The sequence below is a fragment of the Pagrus pagrus genome (genome assembly GCF_965226575.1).
Source record: "Pagrus pagrus genome assembly, chromosome: 24".
Taxonomy (NCBI): domain Eukaryota; kingdom Metazoa; phylum Chordata; class Actinopteri; order Spariformes; family Sparidae; genus Pagrus; species Pagrus pagrus.
In genome coordinates, this window is record NC_140206.1 from 19259530 (window position 1) to 19283996 (window position 24467).

Consider the following 24467-nt stretch of genomic DNA (forward strand, 5'->3'; position numbering starts at 1 on the left):
CTTTGGACAAGATGTTTACATTGTTGTCCTCAAAGGAATGATTTTCCTCCTTCAGATGTAAGTGGACAGCAGAGTCTTGATCTGAAGAGTTGGCCCTCCTGTGTTGTACCATTCTTTAATGGAGAGGTTGTTTTGTCTCCCCAATGTACAAATCTGAACAGCATAAACTACATTACTCTGTTTATGCCTGGGTGTTTTGTCCTTAGGGTGGACAAGTTTCTGCCTCAGTGTGTTGGTAGGTTTAAAGTGAACAGGGATATGATGTTTATTGAGCATCCATGTAGAGGTTGGCCACTATTAGCACGGCTGTACCATGGGCTCACTGTTGTCCCCGTCTGTAGAAACCTTCATTGTACTGGAAGTAGGTGGTCTTCAGACAGAGGTCAAGTAAGGCTCAAATGTGGTTGGGAGTGAAGTTGGTTCTGCTGGACAGTACTGTAGCAGGCGTTTCTTCACCATCTTAAATCGAAACACTCAACACCACATCAAAAACTCACAGGATTTCACCAACAAGGTGAGAGAAATAACACTGGACCCAGATGAAACAATGGTATCTTTTGATGTTGCGTCCCTTTTTACATGCATTCCCTCTCAAGAAGCAAATAAGAGGGTGAAGAAACGCCTGCTACAGGACAGCACTCTGTCCAGCAGAACCAACTTAACCCCAGACCACATTTGTGCCTACTTATCACCCATCTACAGTGCAGTACCGAGTTCTCTCCCCAGACAGCTTAACCACCATTCACAACTGGGCTCACCTAGCCTTAGCAACCCATATGAAGGCCGGTCAAGTCAACGACCCATAAGTGGCCCTCTGTGACTCTGTAAGGACACTCCCACGCAGTTTAAAAGCCTGCACCTAGAAGTCTATTGTAAAAAATGCGCATCACAGTGTCCCAGAGCCCAAAGTGACATCTTCAAATTGCTTCTCTTGTCTTACAAACAGTCCATAACCCAAAGACTCTTCATTTACTATCATAAATGACAAAGGCAAGCAGAAAATCCTCCATTTAAGAGCCAAGACTAGCATAAGTTTGACATTTTTCCTTTTGGTCTTTTTTTGTTTGTTTTAAAAGATTAATCAATCATCAAAATAGTTTGCAATTAATTTTCTTTGCATCAACACTCGATTGATCATTTCAACTCTGCTGGACACATTTTTGACGTTTAGAAAGATCCAGACTCTTCGTTTCCCCCCCAATTCTTTAACTCTTTATGGTAAGACAACAGTCTCTTGAGTCTAGCTTGATAAATAACAGATGAGAGAGCATTAATCTTTTAATCCAACTCCTGTGCAAAACAACAGCTATACCTTTTGGTTAGTAATTCAAATGAAAAAAATTGTTTCTCAGAATTCTCAAATGGAATTTTATTGTTGGTAGTTTCTGGAATTCCATCACATACCTGCAGGACTGCAAAGGGTCAAAACCAGAAAGTTAAGAGTATGGTAGCACGCACTTTACAAATACTCTACAATTCACTTCCCTCAACAGTTCTTTCTTCAACGTGTCACTCACTATATGGCCATGACCAACTACAGATTATTGCTCTTTTCTGAGAGCCCCTTACACTGCTACCTTCAGGGCTAAGAACCGTTCAGCAAACATTTCATTTCCTTTCAACAGCTATCTGGAAGGCTATGGAGGAAAGCTGCTTAAATCAATGTCAACTCTCGTAGACAACAAAGATGTAAATTTACTAGCTATCTATATTTTCTAGAGTTAGCCACTTAACATGCCATTCCTTTTGAAACATACCCTCTGAGTCAGACAGAGGCCAATTCCCCCCAGGTAACACTGGGAACACTGAACGAGAAAAGAAAAAAAGTAAAAATATATTTATAAAAAAAAAAAAAAATTCACAGGAGACGGGCAGCGATCACCCAGTGTGCATTTCCACCTCACTCAATTGCTCAGTCCATTAGAATGTCCTGTCCCCATTACCCACATGATGGCCCTTTGAGCCTGACTGTCCAATGAGTTTGCGTTGGGCGACTAGGAGAATGAGTCCCTCTGGATGCGAAGTCAAACATCAGGGAATGGTTGGAAACAAGACATCCAGATAAAGGACATGGAACTGTGAGAAGATGGGGATGACTGACACTTTACTCTCATTCCCATTTCCTTGGATACAGGGTTAAGTCTTTGAGGTGGATGGCCAATGTCCTCCATTGTCATAAATATCCAACCTGCTCCCCCAGTCAGCTGAATACAAGTGGACTTATATAATAGTAGGGTGGTGGGGGGTGGTGGTGGTGGGGGTGAAGCCGGCGTCCTTACACACTACAAATCAGAGCAGGAAGAAGAAGAGGGAGTGTATGGAGGAGATCCAGGAACTCAACTTTTCTTCATGGGCTTTTAATAGAGTGGGGAGGTGATGGGGCCGAGGCTCAGGCAGTATTAAGTAGGTCCTGTATGGCTTTCTGCTGCGTCTCATTCAGTGTTGATACACACTGTGTCCATAATCCTGCTGACACCTAGGGACAAGACAAAAAGGGTAAACCTCTAAACAACTTCATACAGTTGGAGACTGATTTATGGCAGGCCACTCAACAGAAATGTATTTTCTATTCTAAAACACAATGCAAACATGGTTCTTGCTTCTGTCTCATCTTTGGTCTGAACATGGCTTTAAAAGCAAAGACGACTTGCAATTTGTCATCCCCCACACGCCCCACCCTTTCCTCCTCTGTACTGCTGGGAACGGCGGAGGTAGTGTCCCCTCAACATAGGAATAACAATAGAATGACCCTTTTGTGGACCATGTTAAGTGACAATGTAAAAACATGAGGCAAGCGAGAGGAAGCCCATTTTGGCTATTATTTGCTTCAAAAACTAGCAGAGTTGGGAATAAGAGGCAGGTGGAGAGCAAAGGCACGTCTAGTGCATGTGTGTTCTGACTTATGCCACTTTTGGGGACAACACCAGAGTCAAGTCTGCATTGGCATTAAAATACTTAGTAGCCCAAGTTTGCGGTCTTCCCCTGAGGACTTCTGCGGTTTTCCTGCAGAATTGGGCTACTTTTGAAGAGTTGAAGGTTCAACATATTTTCATGCAAATGCAGTCTTGACCCTGGTATTTGTCCCTAAAAGTCAGACCATACACAACCCTGCTCACTGTCTGACTCTTGCGTGGCCAGACTGGCTATCCAAAACAAAAAACCAGAGAAGCTCAATAATAATAATAATAATAATAATAATAAACAGAGAGCGTGTGACATCACTCTCTGCTCAGGACATCTTTACTAAACTGTATCTTTACATAGCAAATAACTGTTTCCTGACAGCTAGTGAGGCTAAATGTTGTATATTGGACCTTTAAATCTTGTGTCATACAGTCCCAGTTGTTATTCAAACTGATGAGGCTATCCCCTTTCCTCTGTCCAAAACTGCCATTTCAAGTTTGTAACCCATTTAAAAATGTGCAATATGTAAGACTTTTAGTTAGAAACATTCAGATGTTAAATAAACCCATCAACAGAATGTGAAGAACTAACTAGCCCTGGCCTGTTAACTGTGTGAACACTAAAACTGCCCCAATGCTCTGAGCTAGCTAATGGCAGCTAGAGTTAGAAGCACTTAGCGGTTACTCTGGTGATATGCTGCTGCTGGGTCACGTGCAGCAGCTAGTGATGAAATTCAATATAACCCATCTTCAACTCGTAGCAATTTTTTCCATCTTATTTTTTTTAAATTGGCACAACCCCAAATCCAGATGTAGTTTCATGGCACAATGACATTGATGGCTCACCTGTACTTGACGGATGACATTTGCCAGCCGTTTGCTGCAAGCATCTTCACTCTTGACTGATTCATTTGCAACTCCATCTGCGATGATGAGGAAAATTTTAGGCAGGTTGGAGTTGTCTGGTCCGAGGACAATGGGGTTGTTGCTGTGGAGAAAAAACAGACAGCAGTTTGGTCATCCTCTAGTTTATAAGAGGCATCTCCACCTCAACAAATAAGGGGGCAAATAAGGTGGATGTACCTTTCAATGAGGTCACACAGGAAGTCAAATGTGTGGACAGCCTCCTCTTTGTCCTCGTTGAGTGGTAGCCAGCTCAGCCAATGGGGAAGGATCTCGTTGACATTAACACACTCTGGCCTAAACCTCATGACCTTTCCAACTGCAGAGATGCAGTTTTCTGTAGCATTGACGTTTTCCTTGGAGCGCGAGTCGGCTGCTTGAATGACTCTAACCAGCAGGGGGATGGCCTCTGGACCAAAGAAACAGCCAAAGACATCATCCAGTTAACCCAAGACAATGAACTGCAACAACATCTGCATCTCCAGTAAAGGCCAATGCCACGCCATACCTGTACAGAATGGGCGGTAGTTCTCTCCTCCATACTGAGCCATGACACCAACACCATAGGCGGCTGCCTGCCGAACCTCAGGGCTCGAGTCGCCAAGTGACTGCACCATTGGTCGAAGGAAGTACTCGGCGTATTTAAAAGACAAGGGGCTGCAGTGCTCTACGACATCGTCAAAGATGCAGAGACCCCACTGTCTGTCAGCCCACGGCCTGTTGGGACACTACAGACAAGATTAGTTACTGTGAACCTCAATATGTGACATGCATGAAAATCCAACAGCCCCTTCATTATTCAGAAAAACTTTACAATTAGCCAATGAATAGACTAATCATTAGTGGCAGTTCTTACATTTTCCATTGTCAATTAATCTGTTGATTACTTTCTTGATTCATTGATTAGTTATTGGGTCTATAAAAAGGTCAGGTTTCGGGACCCACCAATTGACATTTTCACGATTTTCCAACAAATACTTCAAATGTCTTGTTTTGTCCACAACCCAAACATATTCAGTTTACTGTTAGAGGAAGAAAGAAACCAGAATATAATCGCAAGATGGAATCTTTTTTTTTTTACAAAATTACTCACTGACTAATAGCAACTATTTTGAATTGATTAATAGTTTTCAGCAACTATTTTGATGATAAAATAATTCTGTTTCCAGCTTCTCAAATGAGGATGGAATGCTTTTTTGTGTATTACTAGTGCAGTGCCTGTTCAAAATGTTCCCATTCAAGTAGTGACCAAACGCAAACTACTTCACACTCCACAATGATAGAGGGTTATCAAAATTTGTTATATTAAAACTGATATTAGCTGATACCTTGTTAACCAGTGCCTATACTTCAGCCTGGCTTGTAGCTGGTAACTCGTGTTTACTCTCAGTTCTTTCAGAAGTTGTGTTAAGTTGCTACTGGTGAAAACCCAAGGTTTCCTATTATAGAATATACAGTCTTCTGAGTGAGATGTGTTTCTAAAGCTCCCGGATATGTGATGTAATGTGTATTGAATAATCAGTATTATGACTAACACCATCTAATGGTCTTTTAGTGAGTTCACATTTTTTTCCTTTGACTTTTAGTGAAAATACAGAGAAAGTGTATAATAAGACTGATGTGAAAAAAAACAAAGTACTTACTATTAGCTGAACAATTAACTGCAGCAGCTGTTCAAACCATGGCAGCACCTTCTCTTTGTAACTACTGAACACAGAGTGCAAGATGTCCGACACTTTGGTCAGGATGTACACGTCGTTCTCATCCTGTAGGATGAAAGTGGGCCATATTGTATTTTTCAAAAAAATTGTGCCTCAACATTCATGGGCCAACATAATTTGAGTTTTTAGATCAAGCTCTTCTACTGAGGTAAAGATATTTACCTCATCTTGTAATGTTTCCTCCACCTGCTCATCATAGTCTTCATCCTGTCTCTTAGCTGTGAAAGACAAACAAGTGTCCACAGTCACTTCCTTGTATTAACTGAGCCCGTCAACCTCAAGTAATGCAAAGAAACGCATGCGGGCATTGGGAAGAGAATGTTAGGAATGAGGTGTGAGGACAGATTTATTACTGATGACCATTCAAATCTTTAAGAGTTTGGGATGACTGACTGTCAGCTGGATTCTTGTGAGAAGAGCACCCTGGTTTAAATCAAAGGAGAATTGAGTTTTGTTTTTTTTAAAGGAAATTGGTATCAAAGACTCACCCTGTCTGAGCTCCTGGTTCTTAAAATGCTCCTCCAGTTTTCCCTTTAAAATGCCACCCAGCTCTTCAAAATGTTCGTTGCTCAGACAGCCATCTCCCATCAACTCAATGCACTTAAACAGGAAAGACAAAGTCCCATGAGTCCCAGACCCAGTTTCTAAATGACCTTAAATATATTCAAATATTCAATGACAATGGTAATGCTAACAAGCAACGGAAAAAAACAGTTACCTTGGCAAAAGAGTGCATGATCTCCGACAGGACGTCCGAGTCTGGCTCAGTGCCAATGGACTTGATTAGAGCGTCACACATGAAGTGCCACATCTGGGTGAGGTACTCTGGGCCTCGAACCCGTGCACACTCCAGCAGCAGGGGCATGGACTCAGCGGCTGCCACCCGCACACGTGAGCCAGTTAAGGAAATATCAAACACCATCATCAAGTCCTGAGGTCCTATCTTCTCCCAGGACTGACTGCTAAAATCTATTCAACTGCACGCAGAGAGCAAAAGACACCTCTCATTACTTTAACAAGTGTGCTTAGGGTTTTTCCTCCATAGATAGCCATTTTTTTTGCTTCGTAATTATTCTGTTGGCCTTTCATGACTATTTGACAGGACAGCTGGAGAGCAACAGTAATGGATGGCAGAGAGGGGGGATGACACACACTTAATTTTTTTCAGTACAAATCAGCACGCAAACAACTTGGACCACGCCATTCCCATGTCATGGTCCACATGCATAATCTTGTCATTTTTGACCCCAGGCACCGATCAGTCATGTCATGTACAAAGCACGACTCCTATTTACAAGACAGAAAGTTGTGCAGTGTACAGCGATCTGATGACGTCTGAAGTTGTGTAGTATGGCCAAGGCTAAACAAAAGGATATCATCATGGAAGTAAAACTTCAGTAGAGGAACCATCAGCTTCACCACCTGCTCCGTGTATTCGACAAAACCTTCCTTCAGCTCTTTGGCATAACACACCTGCAACAACACACAATGTCTCAGTCTCACTAACATGGTTCAAACACACCAGCAATAACATCAATAGCCTACGAATAGATAGATTTGATAGAGCAACAGGTGGTAGCTCTGACATAAAAGCCATTCTTCTGACACCCTCAGGATTCAGACAGTTTTGTAAGACATTTTTATGTCTCCTGTTGGTCCCTCACCAGCATCTGGCAGGCAGTGGCTTTCTCTTCCAGACCGGCCGTCTTTATACCAAAACTCTGCTGGTCTCCCAGGTTGACAAACTCCCAGCCATCATCCTCTGATATGTTCTCCATGTCCTGGGCTACAAGACAAGAGACACTTTCATAAATACATTGTTTCCCATTTATTACTTTGATTCTGACAGCTTGCCAAAGTAATGATTCCTAAAATATTTTTCACTCAGAATTCCTTTAAACCGCTTTAAAATGGTCTATTAACATCGTATGTTTTGATCGTGCTTAGTCATTTCTTGCCATTTTTGAGGCCAGGAGACAAACAAATATGATGACAGGATTGCTTTATTTCAAATACCTAAAGATTTTCAGTTTACATGACGGAAAATTTGCACATTATAACCTTGAAAACCTGTTAATTTAGGATTTTACTGACTGCTGTGTTACTTACTGTCAAGCAGGGCAACCTCTGGCTTGATAGAGGCCGTCTTCATCAGTGGACCCATAACCACAGGCAGGTACTGTTGAAACTCCTTCCCCAGGATCTTGCACATTCTGGCCCAGGCTGAGATCATGTATGAGATCTTAACCAAAAACAAACATGATGACGATGCAGCAATGGTAATATCAAGAAAACTGGATGATCAATTTTATGTTTAAGTGTTCCTACCTGAGGATCGTCATCTTCCAGGTCATTGAAGTCTGTTTGAGTTTTAAGGAGCAACTGCATGACTGCAGAGGCATCTGGCATGAACTAGAACAGAAAAACAGATATGAAGACATTTGAAGACTATATATGCAGTAAAATAGGCAGAGCTCAGTGGATAGTCTAACCCCATCCTATGCAAATGTACCTTCTCCTTGCCCACAGCCAAGCCGATGAGGCTGATGCACTCAATGGTCTTTCCACGCAGCAGCCGGAGCTCTTTCTGCACGGCATTCTCCACAATGTGTTTGAGGGAGGGCATGAAGAGGTCGTAGTATGGCACAAACTTCTCCTCAGCTGTGTCTGCCACCGAGGCAATGGACGTCACCACCTGCTCCAGGACCAGTTTGGTGCCCTTCTGGATCAACTGGAAGGAGAGAAGAGTGCACACACACTTAAGACTCATGACAGCCCATAGACTTCCTGAACTACATGGCAATAAACAGAAAACAACACTTCAGGATTAATTTGTACCTCTTGCAGCTTTGCTACCATGATGACATGAAGGTGCTGCACCAAGTTGTCCAGATAAGGGATCAGCAGTGATTTCGGACAGTCCTCTGTAAAGTTGATGAGGGCAGCAGCAGCGTGCGCCTGCACTCGAGGATTACTCTGATCCTCCATGGTGTGAAGCAGGGCTGAAATCACCTAGTGGGGTGGAGGCAGGGTTAGAGTCTTCTTCACATGCTGCACGTTTAGTGTGTTTGCATTCATTTAAATGGAGGCATGCAGCGCACTAGAGGTAGAAAGGAACAGTTGCGGTGCAAATGTGTGGTGACAAGCCTGCCCACAGTGCGCCAAGATTAAAAAAACCCAACTTCTTTGAATGCAGCAAGCGCACCATAGGTCATGCAGGGTTTCCCCCAGTGTATTATAAGCCTGGCGGGCCGCCAGGTCTTACTTGCACCCCCGCCAGGCTAAGCATCGTTTATTTATTTTCTTGAAATCAGTTTTTGCGCTCCATCAACACGTGATCAGGTGTCTTTTTCATCACCTGACAACGTCACAACTTCGTCGCGCATAAAAGGACATGTCACGGACATCATGCTCATCAGACCGCTGCTTCACCAGCTGACCAAGAGGAACGCACCAGGCTGACGTCGACCTCGTAGCGGTTAACATGAGCCGAGCCGAGCCGCGGCTCTAGAGGCTCAGCCAGCTGCTGCAGCGGCTAGTAGCTGTTAGCTGTTAGCACATCGTCCCCTGCAGCGTCAGAGCTCCGGACTTCTGTGAGCCAAGCTGCTTTCACCAGATGTGAAAATGACCCAGTGTTTCATTTTTCAGCTCGTACGGTTCGCTTTTACACACGTTTGTTTTCTCTGGTCCAAACAGTAGATTACAGAGTATCTTTGGTAGATCCGTGATTGTCACGTTTCCATGACGACTGACCGGAAACAGACGCGTGGTCATGTTCACGTGACTCCAGATTGTAAAAATCTCTGAGGAAAAAAATCTCTCTGGAGACACCAGGCAGTTGATTTTTAGTTTTTAGTGCAGACAGTTGATGTTATTTATCTAAATTATATTTTTATTATTATTTATTTATTTTTTTGGTTGTTTGAACAGCATTTCAAGAGCGCAATCTGTAAGACCTGGTGTTACATAAATGTCTTATAATAACACATGATAATGATAATATTTTCAAATTTCCAGTCAACTTTTAACATTTATCTTAAAGCCTTATGGAATCACTCCTTCTAAATTCTACTACTCCATTAATGAATCCGTTACCTATAGGGCCCTGCCATCAGTCAATGGTCAGGGTCAGGCCCCTGACACAATAGAACACGCTTGGGCACCGGTGGGCCACCCTACCGCCGGGCTTAGCAAGTTTTCTGGGGGAAACCCTGTCATGTAACTGAAACACGCCAATCAGCTACACAGAACTAGCTACAACCTTTCTTTCACAACATCATGTTGAAAGGACAGCCAAAACAAAGATGGAGGAAGAGGAGAAACAATGACTGGAGATACATCACTTTGGAGCTTGGGATACCAGGTTAGGATGATGATATGCTGTTTTTATGCTAACAGCTAGTTGGGCTAGCTAACAGTTAACCCCAACAGATGCTCGTTAGTTGCTGGATTTAAGGTTTTCTCGCAAGGCTAAACATTTTCCTTCATTAATAGAATATTACAATGATAGACCATAACGTCACGTCAGTCATCAGCGGTATTGTTTACAACCATGTACATGTAGCTACATGCTTAACTGTAGTCATTGTTACTGTAATGTAGAAATCCTAACTGATCCTTTTGGTGAGTCAGGGGTTGAACAATCAAAGATGCATTTCTATTACAAAGAGGGACGTGCAGTTAAATATCAGTGTATTTTTTCATATTTATTCTGACAGAGTTGCTGATGGAGCAGATGAAAGGGCAGGGTGCGGCAAACACGGACCACACATCTGTTCCTTAGTGAAGAGGAGTTCCACTGTTAATAGCAATGCTCCAGGTCCTGGCACACCTGGCTCTCAAAAGGAGTGAGAGACAACACTCGTTTTATTTTAGGTTACACCCAAAACATAGGAATGACTGAATGAATCTAAATACAACCCCTTTGCACCATGTGCCTTACTTTGCACCCAGATTATCGCCATTAAATGAGCCAAAGGGAGTTGGACATGCCCTAAACGCAGGTGGTTAAACATGCATTGCATTACATCTGCAAAGTCATAGTAAATTAAGTCAGTGAATACTGTAATGCCTTTTTCCCATTACATGTGCCGGCCTTTCTCTACTACGTTTGGCATGCAGCCCAGGCCCTCCGGGATTTACATTTCCACCACAACTAGGCTACCAGCTTGAAGGTGCGTCTCAAACCAGTGATGTGCTTGTCTTGATCCAGTACTATCCAAAAATCACCGCTAAAAAAGTGGCTTAACCAAGTTACAAACCATTTTAATTTCAAATTTGCAATAAATTAATTATATCTAAATGCTTCAGCAAATCTTAGATGTCGCTGTAGATTTAGCAGCACAGTACTGTAAAAAACAGTACAATACCACATTTCTTCATTACAGTAAAATACCTCAGTTTATATTGCATTCTGGGTCATTTTGATTAAGCGGGAATATATTACAGTATATTTTAGGCTTGCTGTAACCTTGCTGTAACCTGGCTGTAATATGCCAGGGCAATAATACAGGATTACTGTAAATAGCGAAAGTGCAGCAACCGACGTCACATCACAAGGAACACACACAGCTCGTGATCACCAGCAGATACTGGAGAAGGAGAAGTGCTACACGGTGGATTGCTGAAAGTTCGGTAAGTTCGGTTTATTTTATGTTTTTCATGCAAACCTTTATCATGAGGTTTTAGGATTTTACGCTCTAGTGTACCGCAACATCGTTTTTTTAGTGTGGGATGAGACTGCAATGTTAACGTTAGCTAACGTTAGCCAACTAACCCAGTGAGCACCAACCGGGATTTCAACGTTGATTTCTAGTTGAAAACTAGGTGTTATGAGATCGGTTACAACATCAACGTGTCACAAAACACAAATTTGTTTAATCATTTTGATTATTTGTTAAATTGTAGAAAGAGAGACGGCATTGATTAACGTTAAGCCTAGTTTATGCTTCTGCGTCGCGGCGACGGTGTAGCTACGTCGTCGACCCTACGCCGTCATTGAGCATTCGAAGTTCTGCGTTGAGGGAACGCGTTGGTGTTGTTATGCTGTTGACCGGAAAAGCAACCGCCGGAAATGACGTTCTGAGCGGACCAATCACAGTCCTTGCCGTTCGCGTCTCGACGCGTCGACGTGACGGGTAGTCAGGATTTTTTGGAGGCGCACGTCAGGCTACGGTGTAGGGTCCACGTAGGGGTCTGCGCCGACGACGTAGCTACGCCGTCGCCGCGACGCATAAGCATAAATCAGGCTTTACTGTGAGGGTTTTTCTACAAAGTCATATTGCACTGGTAGGCGAAATGTGTTCTACACGAAGACGTAATGCCGATGAAATGTGGTTTGAATGTGAACCTTTAATCAACATCTTCAAAAAGTCGGTGATAAAACTTTCAGTTTTGAACCAGTTTTGAACGTCTTATCCCTGGTGACCATAACGTTAGTCGTTTCGTCTTTTCAAGTCTTTTTGTAGGTAAGTCAGTAACAATTTGTCCTTTCATTTTCAGGACATTCAATCATGACAGCATCCAGGTGGATGCTGTCCATTGAAGGAAGTGTCATCATGACGCTGGACAGTGATAACTTTGTCGATGTCTTCGCTGTGCTATTTGCAAGCTACTACGCCTTCAATGTGGAGTACCAGGAGGCTGCTGCATGTACACTGGAGTTTGTTCAGAGGCAAGTGAATTTCTTTCTGCGTTACACTTCTGTATTATAATTAAATCAGGTGTGCAACAGTAGAGTTGGAGCTAAAAGTTGCAGGACAGGAGGAATTTGAGGACTGGGTTGAGTGCATTAGTCTTCTTTATAAACATATTTATTGACTGGTATGATATTGCTTACAGGTTTCTGGTCAAGATCAACCCTGAGAGTGGCAAGAAATGCTCTGCCAGACAGGGAGTGAGCAAGAAGACTGGGAGGGCGGTGCGGAGGAAGGTGATGGCCATCAACCCGCATGTCAACAGCTTCATTCGGTCCTTGATGGAGTTTGAATGGAGGACTTCAAACTGAGGGCCTGTTGGATGTTGGCATGTTTTTGTTTAAGCTTTATTCTTGTGATCCGTTTCTGCTCAACCAGTCCTGTCCTAGGGCATTAAAAAAGTTTTCATGCCTGTGTTTTTTCTTGGTTGACGTAATCAAAAAACTACGTACGTTTTAAAATGTAGAAGTTATTTGAAGAATGAATGAATGAATGAGTAAAAAAGTTGGAGGAAATCAATTGGACTTGTACTGTTCTCTCTTTTAAAAATGTTTTGAAAAGTTGTATTGATTAAATAAAAATATTTTTATTAAGAACATTGTTTGGTTGCCTTTTGATTTGTAATGTTATTCTGAAGTATAATATTACAATGTTAGTAACATTTGAGATTATTATATAATTAAAATATATATTATCATTGTTAATAATAATAATAATAATAATAATAAGTAATTATTATAATTAGTAATAAATAACAGCGATATCAATATTTATATAACTGCAGATATTACAGTACAATATAATAAAATACTGTACAAATAGACCAAATTACAATATACAGTAAAAATACTGTTTTGTAGTAATACAGTATTGACCTATATACTGTAAATTTCATTACAGTACAATTACAGTAGTTTATTGTAAAGCAAAATACAGCAACTTGCTGGCAACCGTGCTGCCAGTAACTTACTGTAAATATACAAGGAAATCGTTTATGAAAATGTCTACATTGACTGGGGGCTGCAGAGTGCAATTTTTACACTCAAGCGAAGATAATTTTTGAACAACCATATTTAGAAATCTGATCATCTACATGATGTGATTGTGTAAACACTGGGAAATGTTAAATTGTTCGAAGCTGTACATATCAGTGTAGTTACCTTATCGTGGAATTTCTTTTGGAAGGTTGGGGCGAAGTCTGTGGCCATTTGTCCAATAGCGTTGCAGGCAGCATAGCGTACCCTTGGGTGCTGAGGTGAGAAAACCAAGCCAGACTCAATCACAATGCAATACAGAATCTGATGAAGGGCTGTGCAAAAAAAATAATAAAATTGATACGGCGATATATCACATTGTATATTTTTGCAATATAATGCATGCAATGCATCAATATCCAGCTCCAAAAATCATACTTTTAAGAAATTATTCATGTTTCAAACAGGTTGTCAATAGCCTACAACCTCCGCTCCTGTAGATGTTGCAGTATGGCTAGTTGCTCCTCCTACTGCAATCTCCACCTCCAGTTAGTTAGAACTGAAGAAGCCTCTTGGATGAGAGGTGCAATGCCTTCAAGAAAACTGAAACAAGTCCAGTTGCCTACAATACAGCATCTAGACTTTATTTTAATGTTATTTTTTTCAATTTCAGTGTGTCCACTGTTTCAGTGTGTCAGTTTAAAGTACAAGGGTGCACTTAAATTGTTATGGTAGTTACCAGTGGCGGTCCTAGCTTGCATGATGCCCTAGGCGAACCTCGCCTTCAGCGCCACCTCATTATTTATTAACAATACACTGCCCACACTGTTTATAATTACACTGTTTATTTGTACATATTATGTTTATACAATTCTATTTCTGCTCTAGCTCTTCTTACCTTTTTATTATATTGTTTATTTTTTACTATTATTCTTGCTTATCGTTATACTGAACTGTCCTTTGGCTGCTGTGGTGCACACATTTCCAGAGCCGGTTTCTGCGGGCGCTCGTGCCGCCCCTCCACAAAAGCCACCCTGGGCAGCTGCCCATATTGCCCATATGAGGAACCACCCCATGGTAGCTACATCAGTGTGTTCGGTAACAGTGTGCAACTGTGCAAATATGCCAATACCGTTCAAATAAATTGAATTTAATTGTTAGGAATCAATTTGTCCGCTGAATTATCAATATAATGTGATGTACCAAGACTACCCAGATTGTACACAGCAACTTGTATTTCAGCTCTGTTTACATTTTCACTGAACTATGTGGAGTATTGCAATGTATCATGACCCATATGATATCATGAAGTCCTTGCCAATACCCAGCCATAATCTGATGTGTTCATTAGTAACCAATAAGTGAAGATTTCAAACAAAAGAAAGCTCCATCCATCACATTTTGCTCTCTAATCAAGTTCCAGGTTGTGTGGTTCTTACTGGGTCAGAGCAGAAAAGTAGGACAAAGCTGACGATCTCTTGGAGGATGGCCTCCATCTGCTGGTGGCAGCCCTCACCAATGGCTGACAGCGCCATCAACCCAGCATGGCGGTACTTCCAGTCAGCTAGTGACAAACACACTGGGTTAATTTCATGTTACACAAGTAACAGTCTAACTGAAAGGTTTAACGACTTTCAGCCATTTGTTTCCTTAGTTTGAAAACAAAGCAATGAAATTAAAAGTAAACATAATATTTACTGTTAAGATTACTCCATATCTTCACTTAATGGTTTACTTACGGTTCTGCAGCATCTGCATGATGTGCTGTTTGATCATGGGCAAAATGATCTTTCCTCCCAGACCACAGGCGATTCGGTCGAGAGCGCTCTCACCAGCAACAGCATTACTGGAGGGTGACAAGGAACAAAGCACTCAACACAAAACAACAAGTGTATGAACACATTTTCCAAACCAGGGTTAACATTAGCCGGCATGTGCCAGCTTTTTTTTGCCAGTATCAGCTGTCAAGCAGATAAATATATCAAGGGCCAAAATGTCTGGTGGGAACCAAATATATGAATTCATTAATAGCCTATTGAATAATCTAATAGTGTGGGACCTCGAAGATGTTGCCAAGGCAACTTAAATATATATATGCAGCATTTTTTTTTTTTTTTATTTATTAGACATCTGCCAAAAGATACAACTCTTACAGAGGCTCTTTAGAACATGAAAGGTTTTCTCCGAAACCATGAGGATAAACCAAAACATTTTTGTAGACACAGCAACTAATCAGCCCTGAGGTCTTTTGCAGGAAAGTAACCCTCCACGACACACAGTTGGACATTTCTGCCTGACCAGTCAGTGGTGAGGACGGTACTGTGGATTCTTGGTGTAACAACAGGCCTTACCTGTCAAAGTCATCATCCTCCAGTTCATCAGCCATGGCCCACTCATCATCGTCCTCCAGGTCCACCATCATAGCTAGCATCTGGGGCACTAAAAACAACACAAACAAATAACATTGTCTAAACCATTTCACCCAACTGCTGTGGGTGGCCAAAATTCAGAGCAACAAAGTTTGGTAAATTGATGGTGGACCAAATTCTCACCACTCTGAGCCACGATGGCTGTGTGTTTTCGCAGCATGGCTGCTGCAGTCTCTGATAAGGTGACAATGACCTCCAGTGCCAATTGCCTCTGCATGTTTGTCAGGTTGGTGTCAGCACACAGCTAAAGAGACATAACATTTTACAAACAGGGGCTTACAGTCAAACTGAAACCTTTTTTTTATTAAATTCTACAGATATGCATCTAAAGCAAATTTAATTTGCTGTTGACTCACTTTCAGACAGAGCTGCAGAGTGGCCTCCAGGTTGGGCCTCAGGTATTTGGGTGCAGTGTCTGCAATTTCCACCAAGGACTTCAGTACAGAGTCATCTCCCTGGTAGCACGACTCGTTCACTGCCTGATTAAAAACAGCAGGAGCTGGGGTCAGTAGGGGTGTAACAGGACACAGAAGTCACGATCCGGTACGTACCTTGGTACAGGGGTCACTATCGGTAAGATTGTCGGTACAACAGGGGGGGAAAAAAGTGAGAAAAACTTTTGAATACATAAGGCTAGGTTTTCTGAGAGCTTAACCTCCATCTCTACCACCACTGACAGGAAAATACTCACTAAACACTGCTACAGTAGAGCTTACTGAGGATTATGGTTTGGTGCCATTCACATTTGAACCAATACTTGGAATTTGTCATTTCAGTTCTAACAAGTTAAATTATTTACTTCTAGAGTCAATATATCTCGAGTCATGCCAGTAACAAGCACATCACACATCAAACTTTCTAGGTTTTATTTCAGTTGCATCTTGCAATACTGTATATAAATCTGGTACATAAAATACTTTATGAAGTAAACTGCTACATTTTGCCGTTCCTACTGCATTAATAAAATAAATAAAGATGTTATGCCTTAATAGAGCCCTGAAAATTGGACACAGCACAAATGTGAGCCTTTAAACATTTTTCACATAAAATTTATCTTGAGAACTGTCCTTTAAAATCATGTACCAGACCTCATAAAACTGGAAACTAAAATGTACAATACAATAAAATATATACTTTACTATACTTTAGTGACCTGCTACATTCGGCTGTTCCTGCTCATCAACCTGGTGCTATATTACAGCACTATACTATACACACTATTCTATATTACAATAGAAAACATCAAGCTGTATATGTGCTGCCCTCTCCTGGCACACAACATCTCCACTAGTGGTGGCTGTATTTTTAAACTGATTTGGAATTTAAGTTTGTATTTTGAACCCTTGATCTTGCTGTAGCTGGTCAGTGTTGAAGCTACAGAGTAGCAGATTGAGTTAGCAATGTGAATTCAGCAGTTATAATTTAGTTTCCAGAGCATATGAAATGCTGTACATGCCTATAAATATAAACACACATGCCTTATGCGATGTATGTGAATTGAACGTATCGTTTGTAAATATATATTTATCGTGGTTGCGACGGTAACCCCCCGTAAGCTCATTAATGTGAATACCCATTATGTGTTAGCATTGAGCTAGCAAGCTAAGCGCTTGTTATATTATCGATTCAGGAATCAATTAATCTCTTTTGTAATATTTCCATGTAGATGGTTTGCAGTTCACATACCTTTTGTTTCATACAAATAAACATACTGTTTTAGTAAACTAAACAGCATGTTGGTAGAAAATTAATACTACTAAACTGTTTTCTCTCTGCATATCCAGACAAGTAATGCTAAAACATGACACAGTAAAAGGTAAACGAGCAGCATGTAAGAACCACAGTCCTTACTTTGAACAGAAGGATTACATACAGGAATCAAACACTGCTCTTCCTTAAACCATCAGATAGCATCCATAAGGAATAGAAAGGTCACTGTATGTTTTTTATTTTCTCCGTTTTTTTCAAAAGGGACAGTGAATAGTAATGAACATTAATGTAAATATGTCAGAATTCGCAAGAAAAGACATTGGTTTTCATTGTAGTCTTTGGCCAGGTGTAAATTTGGAAACCTGAAAATGAGTGATGCACCATAAATATCGTCCGATAACGCATTAACTCCAGCTTAGGAACTTTTGAAAAACACAATAATGTGAAATTATTGATTATCTAGTCAGCCATGAGAAGCAGGTACTGGTGTATTTCAGCTGATACCGATAACTGATATTTTGCATCCCTACCAAAAATGAATAAACGCAAGGGTCAATGTAAGAAAGCCAAAGGTCACGTGTCAGACAGGGGTTATATTATCTCACCTGCAGGATGCCTGGCAGCAGGTCAGCAAAGTGCTTCAGCAGTGCTGTGTTGCTTTCATTTGACAGAACAAAGGAGGCTGCAGCCCGAGCGGCCAGGGTACGAATCTGAAGGAGAATTTGACAGAAATTAATATAAATGAATGAAACAAACATAAAATCAGGAAATGAAATTACATTTAGGGCATTTAGCAGACACTTTTGTCCAAAGTGACTTACAGTAATTCATACATTCATACACTGATGGCGGTGGCTGCTATGCAAGGCGCCGACCAGCACATCAGGAGCAGTTTGGAGTTCAGTATCTTGACCAAGGACACTTTGACATGCAGACAAGGGGAATCGAACCAGCGACCTTCCGATAAAAAGATGCTGGCTCTGACCCTGAGCCACAGCTGCCTGCACGAAATGGCCAAAATCAAGTTTTGAGATCTTACCTGTGGGTTTGCCTGGTCCTGCATGCACTGAACCAACATGCGTTTGATAACCTCCATATAATGCTGCTGCTGGTTGCCAAAGATTCCTGGGAAATTCCTACAGAGGTCAAGAAACGCAACTTTTAGCCACCAGGTCTTTCATCTCAACTTGAAACTAGTTTGACTTAAATGATTGAACTACAGTATATAGCCTAAATACATTTTTTAGGATGAAGTGAACCCACCAGAATATGTGCAGAGCAGCTTCTCGCAGGCCGACATTGTCAGAATTGACTGAGTCAAACAAAAACTTGAGCAGCTCCGGCCACTGATTGTTCCCATCATCATCTAGGAGAGACATCACATTTAAAGATGTTCATCTGAACAACGTAAGTGTGAGTGAAATGATTACCCTATTTGACAATTCTGTCACAACACAATCATGAGGAAACATAATATTGGCTTCACATTTCCACAGCAGCATTACCGATGAGGTTGCGGGAGAGCTCAGCTGCGATGTCGCAGACCTTTTTGCGGATGTTTGGCGTGCTCTCCTGTTGGATGCTGGTCAGCAACTCTGTCTTGATGGCCGTCTGCATCTCCAGGGTCAGGCCTGGGTAGATCTCCTCAAAGGACGATGACAACAGCCGCCGCAGGAGCACTGCTGCCATTTGTTTGACCTGAGTGGACAAAACACTGGCTTCAGCATCGGCCTTGGCAATATGGTTGATAAATCTATCACGGTAAGGAATTTCTATATCGGCCAATAAAGACAATTATTTATAATTTTTAATGACCCCTCCCATTAAAAAAAAAACAAACGCTTTAACCGCTTTATCAAGGTACACAGGTTATCATTTTTATGTCAATGGAAGAACACAGGGACAGAGGCTAATAAGTTTGGTGTGTTTACCAGAGAAACTACGGATCATAACCCACTGAATCAGACCAGAAGAAAGGCAGATATTACCAGTGCTACTGTGAGTGAGTTTTACATGTGGAGTACAGCTGGTCACTGCGGTGGGATCCATAATAACACCTCACTCCATGCTCTGCTCTACTGTTGTCAGTCACACGATGATGGTGCAATTAGTTGTTTACGTGTCACTCGTAGCACCTATGAATGTTACTGGGTGTTTAAATGAACCAAGGAGGGAGCACACGTGGGATTTATCTGCTAAATTATTGGCTGTTTGTGTGTCACTCGTAGCACGCTGCATTATCAAGGGCCTATTCCAACATGCCATGATTCTCAGCATCACCCAACATGAAACAATGGGACTTGACAATATGAGGAATTTTGTTAGTTCCGATACCAAAATGGCTTTGGTAGTTTAGAAGTTAAAATACCACAATGATATTAATAGGTTCAAGACATTTAGTGGATTAAAAAGGGAAATGTTTAGAGTCAGTGGTCATAACACTGACGAAATGTGAAGCTCTCAGAAAGGCAGAGTCACTCTCCTTGGGCCAAGCACCTCTGCCTGCTCTTATTTCAAGACACTAAAAATATCAGCCTCAAGGTAAAGAAACGAGAGGAAGCAAGAGGGACCAAGCAGCTGGTGGACTCTGTAAACATGACTGCCCAAATGTCAAAATCGTGATTCATAACAAGCCTTCAAGTCAGGCTGTGGGTGAGGCCCCGACTACATTCTTAAAATGCCATCAAAGTGGCACCTTTCCAAAGATCTTGAAGTAATGCAGATGGGATTCTCATTGGTGACATGATGTGAAATCAGACTTGAATGCTTCCGACAGTACAACAAGGCATCATACAAAGGCCAAGAATAATACAGTTTCTGTTAAACTTATATATTGAGACATTTCAAACAATTAATAATGCTTGACAACAGTTTTGAAGACACAAAGAACACTGAAGCCGAACAATGGGATAAACTGAATAATAAAAATAAAATAACACTTCGTCCAACTCGAGCTGAAAGACCTAAAAATGTGTCAGGACACAGACATGTCAGTGTTGAGTGAACAAACCTCCTCTGCAGCAGTTGCATCTCTGATGGCCTGCAGCAAGAATGTGATCTTGTTCTGACCCGGGATAGTGTCATAGGTCTCCTGCAAAGAAAAGTAATGGACAGTGGTGAGGATGAGACATGCCACGTGGTGCTTGCTTACAGATTCACAATTTTAGCCCTGTGAAACATGACTACCAGCAACAGTGTTGCGCTTTGTTGCAGTCACAAAGTAATGGCATTTTGCACATACCTGTAATTCCACATATGCTATAGCACATTTCAGACTAAAACACGCGACAAGTGGGTTAATAATTGTTAATTTAATTTTTATTGATAAAGTATCAACATGGATGTGGCTATTCAAAAACTTGTTTTGGAGCAACTAACAATTATTTCCTTGATTATTCAATTAGTTGTTAAGTTGACAACATGTCAGAAAATGCTGAAAAATATCAGTTTTTCCCAAAGCCCAATATTAAGTTCTTGTTGTTTTGTCCACAACCCAACCCTATTAACCAATTACTCAAACAGTTCAATCGATTATCAAAGTACTTACTTTAACAGTTGACAACTAATCATTTAATCGTTGTAGCCCTAACTTGTTTTATTAACTGAATGTTTATTGCTTGTGGATAAAATAAGCCTCAAAGGCCTGTACCAATATCCCTTTATCCTGTAGGCCTGATATTCACTGGTAAAAAAAATATGTACATGGGAAACAAAGTTGATAGTATATAATGACATTTTACCATATCACTCAAGAAAAACAATCACGTATTTCCCACATCATGGGATCCAGAGGGGTAGACTTAACAAAACAACCCTGGCTGATCTGATGTACAGTGTGTGCTGATGCAAGTTAATGGTAGGAAAGGATAGCCTAATCTAGATGAAAAACTGGAAGAATGAATGACAGCTAGCTAGCCGTTAGATCCATGATGTCAGTGGGTCATGAGGTCAAACAAACAAAGTCCTAGTCTGTCAGCATCACAATATATTGCTAAATCGATATTTTGTCCCATCCATATGCACGCGTGACACCTCCACAACTCCATCCTAGGGGACACACTGAGTGATAAGCTTTCAAAATGGAGAAACATTATCTGACCATAACTGGATTTCTTTGCATGACAAAGAGCCAGAACAGGGAGGAGTATCATTGACAAAATGAATTTAAAATAGAAACTGCATGTTTAAAGTGAGCGACTATTGCAGTGTATGTAAACAACTTGCCATAACAGGAAATGTTCACTCAAAAGTGAAAATTCAATCATCTATTCACCCCCATGCCAGTGAAAAGTCAGGTGATGTTTCATAGTCTACAAAACATTTCTGGGGATTCACAGCATTGCAGCTTTCTACTAAACAACTGAAGTAGCTGGGGACTGAACTTTTCATCAGCATTTTATGATTAGATCATGATGGATTTTCATTTTCAGGGTGAAGTTTCCTACTAAACCAGCTGTTAGCTCCCAGTGGCTCAGTATCATCTTTTGCCTTATATCAACTAACATAAGTGCTTTTACTCATGACCAATTACTTCACTGCACACTCTAAACAGCCACAATTACTTAACGGCATATATGGACAACTTGACATTTTTAACAAACATACTGAGCACTAAAATATTTCCATTTGCAATAACAAAAGCTCCCTCATATTAATGAGAAGAAAACTACTTCAACCTCAATACATAATAAAAAAAGATGGCACCTCGACTCCCCAACTTAAAGTGTGCAACAATATTGTACTTCATGGCTTGAATGGGGTAGACTGCGGATCTAGACAACTGTTTAGAAGCTGCAGACTAACTGTTAAAATATGGGTTTAAAGTTCTGTACAGACGGCTCAATTCCTATTGTGTGGCCAAGACAGAAAGGGAGTGTTTCAATAAAGGATGAAGCCCGTTGAGCTTAGCATCGCGGCAAACAGTCTGTACTGTACAAAGAGAAACGCTGACTGCCAGTGAGGGGGGTGTATGTGATAAGTTTCAATCACCCCATCCAAAAGTCAGGTGCTAAAGAGGTAAACCGGGGTAACAATGATTTGCTGCGACAAGAGTCGCATGGTGGAATCATGGAGTGAATAGGCCAGATAGACTGAGTCCAAACAAATCCTCCGAGGGGAACTAATCCAGTGCTAGGGGATGGGAGACCTGAGACGACCTGTTATAGTGACGTGCTGGAACTGAGATAATGTGCTTTATATGGACATTAAACCAAAAGAGCGACAGCAGCAGGTTTAAAACAGTTCTGTTAAAAAGACTTCGATACAATAACTGAAGGCCATTGTATGAGCACGGCTAACATGGCTCGCCCTCTGAATGAACCAGCTCTCTAACTCCATCTGTAACGTAACCCATTGTCGTTGTGTTGCTCATCGTTGCACCTATAACGTAATATGCATGTCAGTATTTCATTTCTGAATTCCGGTTTTCCGTCTTTTAGCAACCCGCTCAGCTCAGCACTAGCTTCATTGCTAGCTAATGAAACCAGCAACAGTAGCTCCATGCTACTTCCTGTACTCGACTAGCTAAATGACTAGCTACACTGTCAGCTGGACAATTAAGGATCGTTTCCCAACAAATGGAATGTTTCACTTTGAATCAAATCGACTGAGCGCGACACAAACAAATACATACGCGTACAACCACACAATGTCACAACTGGGCTCGTATCAGTGAGATCTAACATTTTGTTCGAATAACTACGCAACATGGTGGTGGGTAGTTAGCCTTAGCCGACTGGCGCTCGGTGTCGGCTTCACATTGCACGTGGGGCTATAGGGCTTGACGTGAAGCTCCCTGCGCGCGCGGCCAATCTGGCTAGCTAAACCGTTAGCTTTCGCTAATCTGACCGCCTAGCTCTCTACACTCACCGAACTTGTCACCCATATAAACAGCTACGTTTTCTTCTCTCACCTCTGATTGTTTCCTGACGTTGTTGTCAGGGCTCATCAGGTTTCCCAGCAAGAGGTAGAACTGCTGTTGTTCCGCCATTGCAGTGAGAGCCAAAAAGACAAGCCGGGTGGAGAAGCGGCGTAATGAACCCGGCAGACCCTGCTTTGGTCACACACTGCTGCTATCGTCCCATTGGCTTAATTTAGGAACTCTACACGCCGGTCATTGGAGCAGGCTCCAGGCACCACACGGATCCTCATCTTCTATTGGATGGAATCTACACCGGAAAGTGAAGGCGTTAAGCGCGGGAAATAACTTAATCAGCGTTGGAAAATAGAAACGTTGTATTGCTATTATACATAACTATTATAAGTAGTGAAAAGTAACTTAGTAGCCTACATTTACTCAAGTACTTTCCTTAAGAACAGTTTCTGACGAAGCCTAGCTATTTGCACTTTATTGGAGTATTGCTTTTTATGCTACTTTAGACTTCTATTTCAGTACTTAGTTGGATTACTTTTCAGATTAAGAGTTTGCACAAAAGATGATGAGTTCATACAATATTTTGCAGATCAAACGCAGCTCCATCTCAACCTGTTACAAAAGTTAATTAGTACACATAGTTTCATCTGTAAAAAAATAATCTAATAAGTAATGTGGACCTCACAAAGGGCATTTTTCTAGAACAAGTCATTTTATAACAAGTAGGACTACATTTTGCCTTGACATTTTCACTGCGCTACTTTTACTCAAGGTTTTGAATGGAGGATTTGTACTTGTAATGAGGTACGATGAAACTTGGTACACTTGTACAGTTTGGGGGCTTGAACATTTTCAGATATGTAGCCATTGCAAAAATACAACCACAGTCTCATCTGTTGGCCACTGGAGTAGTCAGTGGTAATGAGGGCGGGGCAAGCGCTGACGTTCAGGTATTTGACAGCCACTGCCCCCCAATATGACCTAAGCAATGTGCATGTGACAGGTGTGTTGCTGAGATAAAAATGATGTTTGGTAAAACTGGAGACCATCTTGCAATGGGATCACACCTGCTGTGATGTGAATGGTGCAGTGGAATAGATTACATTATACCATGTTTAACGTTGTACATTCCTTGTTCTGGTGTGATCCAGTCACAGGGTGGTTTCTAGTTTTGTGCTGGTTTTTAGTGTTTGTCGGTTGCAGGATTTGAAAGGATTCTAAACCAATCCTGAATCGGCCCTCCATCAGAGACAAGTATAT

At 41.4% G+C, this 24467-nt stretch overlaps 1 protein-coding gene across 1 annotated transcript; it reads right to left on the bottom strand.

Annotated features, from left to right (window-relative positions):
* Positions 1–1354: 1354 nt before the first annotated feature.
* Positions 1355–23414, bottom strand: kpnb3 (karyopherin (importin) beta 3). Its single transcript, XM_084347639.1, has 26 exons — positions 23247–23414; positions 20346–20426; positions 18841–19033; positions 18599–18701; positions 18375–18471; positions 17941–18045; positions 15982–16104; positions 15749–15869; positions 15548–15635; positions 14936–15042; positions 14636–14760; positions 13383–13472; positions 8366–8539; positions 8040–8258; positions 7856–7939; positions 7637–7769; positions 7192–7313; positions 6904–7000; positions 6246–6418; positions 6016–6127; positions 5690–5745; positions 5450–5572; positions 4315–4534; positions 3987–4215; positions 3750–3891; positions 1355–2476 (listed from the first exon to the last, which is right to left on the bottom strand). Exons 1-26 carry the CDS (start codon positions 23322–23324, stop codon positions 2390–2392), a joined length of 3282 nt encoding a protein of 1093 aa, XP_084203765.1. The 5' UTR covers positions 23325–23414; the 3' UTR covers positions 1355–2389.
* Positions 23415–24467: the final 1053 nt, after the last annotated feature.